The sequence below is a fragment of the Sitophilus oryzae genome, unplaced genomic scaffold (assembly GCF_002938485.1).
Source record: "Sitophilus oryzae breed Bouriz unplaced genomic scaffold, Soryzae_2.0 scaffold_395_pilon_pilon, whole genome shotgun sequence".
NCBI classification, from domain to species: Eukaryota; Metazoa; Arthropoda; class Insecta; order Coleoptera; family Curculionidae; genus Sitophilus; species Sitophilus oryzae.
In genome coordinates, this window is record NW_022146968.1 from 2,053,659 (window position 1) to 2,059,516 (window position 5,858).

General features: G+C 34.9%; 1 protein-coding gene across 1 annotated transcript; it reads left to right on the forward strand.

Annotated features, from left to right (window-relative positions):
* Positions 1-3,828: 3,828 nt before the first annotated feature.
* On the forward strand, positions 3,829-5,367 carry LOC115885518 (uncharacterized protein K02A2.6-like). The gene has a single exon (XM_030904468.1). It carries the CDS (start codon positions 3,829-3,831, stop codon positions 5,365-5,367), a length of 1,539 nt encoding a protein of 512 aa, XP_030760328.1.
* Positions 5,368-5,858: the final 491 nt, after the last annotated feature.

Here is a 5,858-nt window from a genome sequence, read left to right on the forward strand (position 1 = left end):
TGATCTCAGAAATCGAGAGAGCTTTAAAGAACACCAAAAAGGGGAAAGCAGCTGGACCGGCAACATCTACCCAGAATTGATAAAACTAATAAACGGAGACAATTTAAAGTTATTGGTAAACCTCTTCCATTCTGTATACAATACCGGAAACATACCGCAGGACTAGCTAACGTCGACATTTATACCTATTCCTTAAAAAAAAATGGTGCAAAAAGATGTGATGAGTTTCGTTTAATAAGTCTGATGAGTCAAGTCCTAAAGCTGTTTTTAAAGGTTCTGCATAATCGAATCCGAAGAAAATGTGAGCTAGACATAAGTGAACAGCAAATGGGATTTCGCGAGGGACTGGGGACGAGAGAAGCCCTGTTTGTGCTATCGGTGCTTTTGCAGAAGTGCAGAGTCAACGAAAGGAGGTACACCTATGCTTCATAGACTACACGAAGGCATTCGACTGCGTCAACCACAGGGAATTGCTGAGCATCCTTGAAAGAAGAGGCCTGGATACCCAAGACCTGAAAATTATCCAAAAGCTATACGAACAACAAGTAGCGACAGTAAAACTACAGGACACTGAAACAACAGCAATACCTATCAAGCGTGGAGTTAGGCAAGGATGCGTATTGAGCCCTATGCTCTTCAATATGTACTCCGAACTAATATTTCGAAATGCGCTTGAGGGATCAGAAGACGGCATAAAAGTGAATGGCAGGCTGATTAACAACATGAGATATGCTGATGATACCGTCGTTATTGCAGACACCACTGAGGGCCTGCAAAGACTTCTTGATAGACTGTCCTCGGTGGGCGACTCAATGGGTCTCAGGATAAATACAAACAAAACAAAAGTCATGGTGATAAATAGAGATGCAAGACAGGCAACGGAGGTAGTCGTAGGTGGGACACCAATAGCAAGAGTCTCAAAGTTTAGATATTTGGGCAGTTGGATTAGTGAAGACCTAAACCCAGACATTGAGATCAGAGCTCGAATTGAGATGGCTAGATCAAACTTCCTAAAATTGCGGAACCTACTGTGCGATAAACGTCTAAACATCCATATAAAAGACAACTTCGTCAAGTGCTACGTACTTTCCACACTTCTCTACGGGGTTGAGTCGTGGACACTCAAAGTATAAGCGCAATGAATAATACCATGGACTGACCGTGTCTCGAATGAACGAGTTCTAAACCAAATGAACAAGGACCGAGAACTCCTCGACATAATAAAAAAGAGGAAATCAGCCTATTTGGGCCATATCATGAGACATAGCAAGTATGAATTCCTTCAGCTCATCATCGAGGGTAAAATTGAGGGAAAGCGCGGACCCGGACGACGGCAATGTTCCTGGCTGAAGAACATCAGAGATTGGACAGGCCTGGACTCACATACTTTGCTGAGAAGAGCGAAAAATAGAGAGGAATTTACCATGGTTGTTGCCGATCTTCACTGAATGGAGAAGGCACTTTAAGAAGAAGAATTAGTAAACAAGATAATAAAACCAGCACCATCTACATAATTTATATGTTATTCTATAAATAGATGATTGCTCCCAGATGCTTGGTGCGGATCGTATAAAATTAGTTTTAACCTTAAATCAATATTATCTTATAGTGATCTAGGCCCAGAAAAGACATCAGCCCCCCTAAAAATATGTGTCTAGTTGCGCCCCTGGTCAGATTCTATCAATACTCGAAATGATGGTCGTCATTCAAATATTTAATTATAAATCGAATTTTACTGATCCCTCAGAACCTATATATTTTGATAAATAACTTTTTTATAGATATTTTTGATCTAATTTTGTTTTAAACCCTTTCCTTTTAGAGAAGAATTTTTTAGTTTAGTTTTAAGAATACTCTTACAGAATATTTATTCAGATATATTAAGAAATTCGTCGTTTTATCTCATATATTTTTCTTGTTTGCGCAAACTTGCAAACTTCAAATCGATTTTGTATCTCTGGAGTTTCGTATCCATTCCAAATTCTATATTGGAATTTTATCCATAAGGCCTCTGCAAAGAAATATTTCTGTTGGAAAAAATGTCTCCTTCAATATAACTCCAGAGAGAATAAAAGAAGATGACGTTATTTTACAGTTCTCAGGGTTATGGCTAATCTTTGGGGAAATTATTTCTTTTAAGCAATTTGTTAAATATGTATGTGAAACGGAAGAGTTCGAGTACACGATTTAAAATAATTTTTACTCAATATAAAAAGAAATTACAGCTTTTATAAGGCCAACTGGTCCTAAGCGCCATTAAAAACTAAAGAAGAGTACGGGTCACGTAAATAACGTCTAGGGTTTGACCTCACCAAAATTATCATGGATTGTCACTTCACATCAGCCTTCTATGACGCCGTTTTTTTTTTTCGATCGTCTGGTACTTGTGCTGTTTGCTTTGTGATACGTTGCTGATTACTTTGCGCTACTTTATTGGGGGTTCCGTACCCAAAGGGTAAAAACGGGAACCCTATTACTAAGACTTCGTTGTCCGTCCGTTTGTCACAAAGGTCTATCTTATGAACCGTTATAGCTAGACAGTTGAAATTTTCACAGATAATGTATCTATGTTGCCGCTATAAGAACAAATACTAAAAACAGAATTAAATAAATGTTTATAAATAAAAAAGTACTTTCACTAAATATTATCTTTTAAGTAAGAATTTTACATAGAATATCCTAGAGCCGTAGTAAGGCAGGTTCGAATCCTAGTAAAGGCGACTTTCTTTAATCGCTTTTTTTTAATTTTTACATATTTTTACATACTTATTATTGATTAATACAATTTTTAGTAATGTGTTTCTTCATTTTTTTTTAAATTACTTATACGCGCATTCAAAATTTCAGCTAAATCGGAAAAAAAGTTTATAGTAATATAGTGTCTAATGTTGTATAGATAATGAATGGTACGGAACCCTTCATGCGCGAGTCCGACTCGCACTTGACCAATTTTTTGCAGTACTGTGCCTACTTTTGCTACATTATGTTCCGATACTTGTATTGGTAAATCTTTTTTAGCTATGCCTGTTGTGTGTAGATGAAATGTACAATAGTTCAAATGTCAAGTGTCATGTTAGGTTAGGTTGGTACGACAGAAGAAGACAGACAATAATTTAGACTAGAGGTCACAGAGAATATTTAACGTAATTTGTTATAATTAAAGTTATTAATAAAAGCTTGTTCAATAACATAATCTGTATTAGTTACTACATGGTGTCAGGTAAAAACTGAAGAGAATCAAATTGTTGTAAGATAATTCAACAAAAGTTTGAAAAGAAAAGCCATGGAAGGTAGTTAAAAGCCGCCACGAGGTTTGATTCTCAATGGAGAAAAAGCGAATTGGACGAAATTCAAGCAGCAGTTTGATATCTACATGAAAGCCACGGGCCTAGAAAATAAAGCAGATGATAGAAAAATTGCCATATTTATGAATATAGCTGGGGAAGAAGCTCTAGATGTCTTTAACACCTTTAAGCTATCAAATCAAGATAAGAGTGATTACACAAAGGTTTTGGAAGAATTTGAGAAGTATTGTGCTCCAAGGAAGAACATCATAAACGAAAGTTTTAAGTTTTTTAGCAGAGTACAAAGACCAGATGAAGACTTTGACCATTTTCTTACAGAACTATGTGTACAAGCAAAACTATGTGAGTTTCAGGATCAAGAAGAGAGGTTAATCCGTGACAGAATTGTAATTGGAACAAATGATCCATTATTGCAAGAGAGAATGTTACGTGAAAAGGATCTTACATTAACAAACGCAATCGAGTACTGTCGAGCTTCAGAGGCAGGAAAAAGTCATGCATACAGGAAAAGGTAGAAGTTGCAATGGTGAAGAAAGAAATCTTTAATTGTAAGAAATGTGGAAAAAACCACAAGATAAGAGAATGTCCAGCTTATGGGAAGAAATGTGCAGCTTGCAAGGAGAGGAATCATTTTGCAACCATGTGTCACAAAGCAAGACAAGAAAGAAGTGAGCCACAAGAAAAGAAATCAGTAGAAAGAGTGAAAAACAAGAAAAGAGTAAATGAAGTCAAAGAACAGGAACAAGAAGATATTGAAGAAGAAAAAACATTTTATTTGGATACGTTGGTATTAGGTCAGTTAGATAAGGTAAGCCAGTTAGTAAACCTTAATAGTTCTATAAATAGTTTACAAACTCAGTGGTACCAAAAATTGAAAATAAACAAAGAGTTTATCCAATTTAAATTAGATACAGGCGCAGAGTGTAATACTTTACCTTATAATTACTTTCAGAAATTAAACAAAAACAATTCTTTAAACTTAAAGGAAACTAAGTTAATTCTCACATCATACAGTGGCAATAAATTTAAACCGTTAGGGTCAGTAAATTTAGAGTGTAAGTTAAATAAAAATGTTAACAAGGTAGATTTTTTGGTGGTAGATCTCAACAATGCAGTACCTATCTTAGGACTAGAAAGTTGTCTAAAATTCAATTTATTAAAAAGAGTCAATGAAATTACAAGCAAAGAAACAAAAGAACAGTTTGTTAGTAGGAACAAAGATGTTTTTACAGGGTTAGGTAAGATAGGTAAGTACAAAATTAAATTGATAGGAGAACCTGAACCGATTATTAAGCCAATAAGAAGAGTTCCAGAAGCTGTAAGTCACAAATTAAAAAACACCTTAGAAATTATGGAAAAGAAAGGCATAATAATAAAAGTCAATGAACCAACAGAATGGTGCCAAAATTTGGTAATCGTGGAAAAACCAGACAAATCATTGAGGGTATGCCTGGATCCAAAAGATTTAAACCGATATATAGGGAGAGAAAGGTATTTAATACCATCAACTGAAGAATTGTGCAATAGGCTAGCGGGAAAGGAAGTCTTTAGTGTATTAGACATGAAAGATGGGTTCTATCAAATAGAGCTTGATGAACCAAGTAGCTACTTATGCACATTTGGAACGCCATTTGGGAGGTATCGTTTTAAGAGAATGCCATTTGGAATATCATCAGCACCAGAGGTTCTACAGAAGGCAAATACAAAAATATTTGGTGACCTTGAAGGGGTACAAATATATTTTGATGATCTAATCATTGCAGGGAAAGATGCTGAAAATCATGACAGAATATTACAAGAGGTGATAAACAGAGCAAGAAAATACAATTATAAATTTAATGTAAAGAAACTTCAGTATAAAATTGACAAGGTCAAATATGTTGGGTTAATAATATCGAAAGAAGGAATAGCAGCAGATGCTAGTAATGTGGAAACAATTGTCAAATTAGAAGAACCGAAGAATGTAAAAGCCTTACAGAAATTTTTAGGTATGACAAATTATCTAAGTAAATTTATACCTCATTACTCCGAAAGTACACAGGCACTAAGAGAATTGCTATAGAAGGATGTTATTTGGCAATGGGATCAAGTACATTCAAAAGCTTTTAGAGAGTTAAAGAGAAAGCTTACTATAGCTCCAACATTGGATATATTGAGAAAAGATAGTGACATCTTATTACAAACTGATAGTTCAAAAACAGGCATAGGTGCATGTTTGTTGCAGAATGGACAACCAGTGTCATTTTATTCACGTTGTTTTACAGAAAACCAGCTGAGATGGGCACCTATAGAAAAAGAACTTTTTGCCATTTCAGCATCAGTTGAAAAATTTCATCAGTTTATTTATGGACGTAAAATTAATATTCAAACAGATCATAAACCTTTAATATCAATATTCAAAAAAGATATAAATAAGGTAAGTCCAAGGTTACAACGAATGGTATTGAAATTATTAAAATATGAAGTAGATATTTCTTATTTACCAGGGAACAAAATGTTCATAGCAGACTTTTTATCAAGAAATCATTTGCTAAATAATGCACAAGATGATTC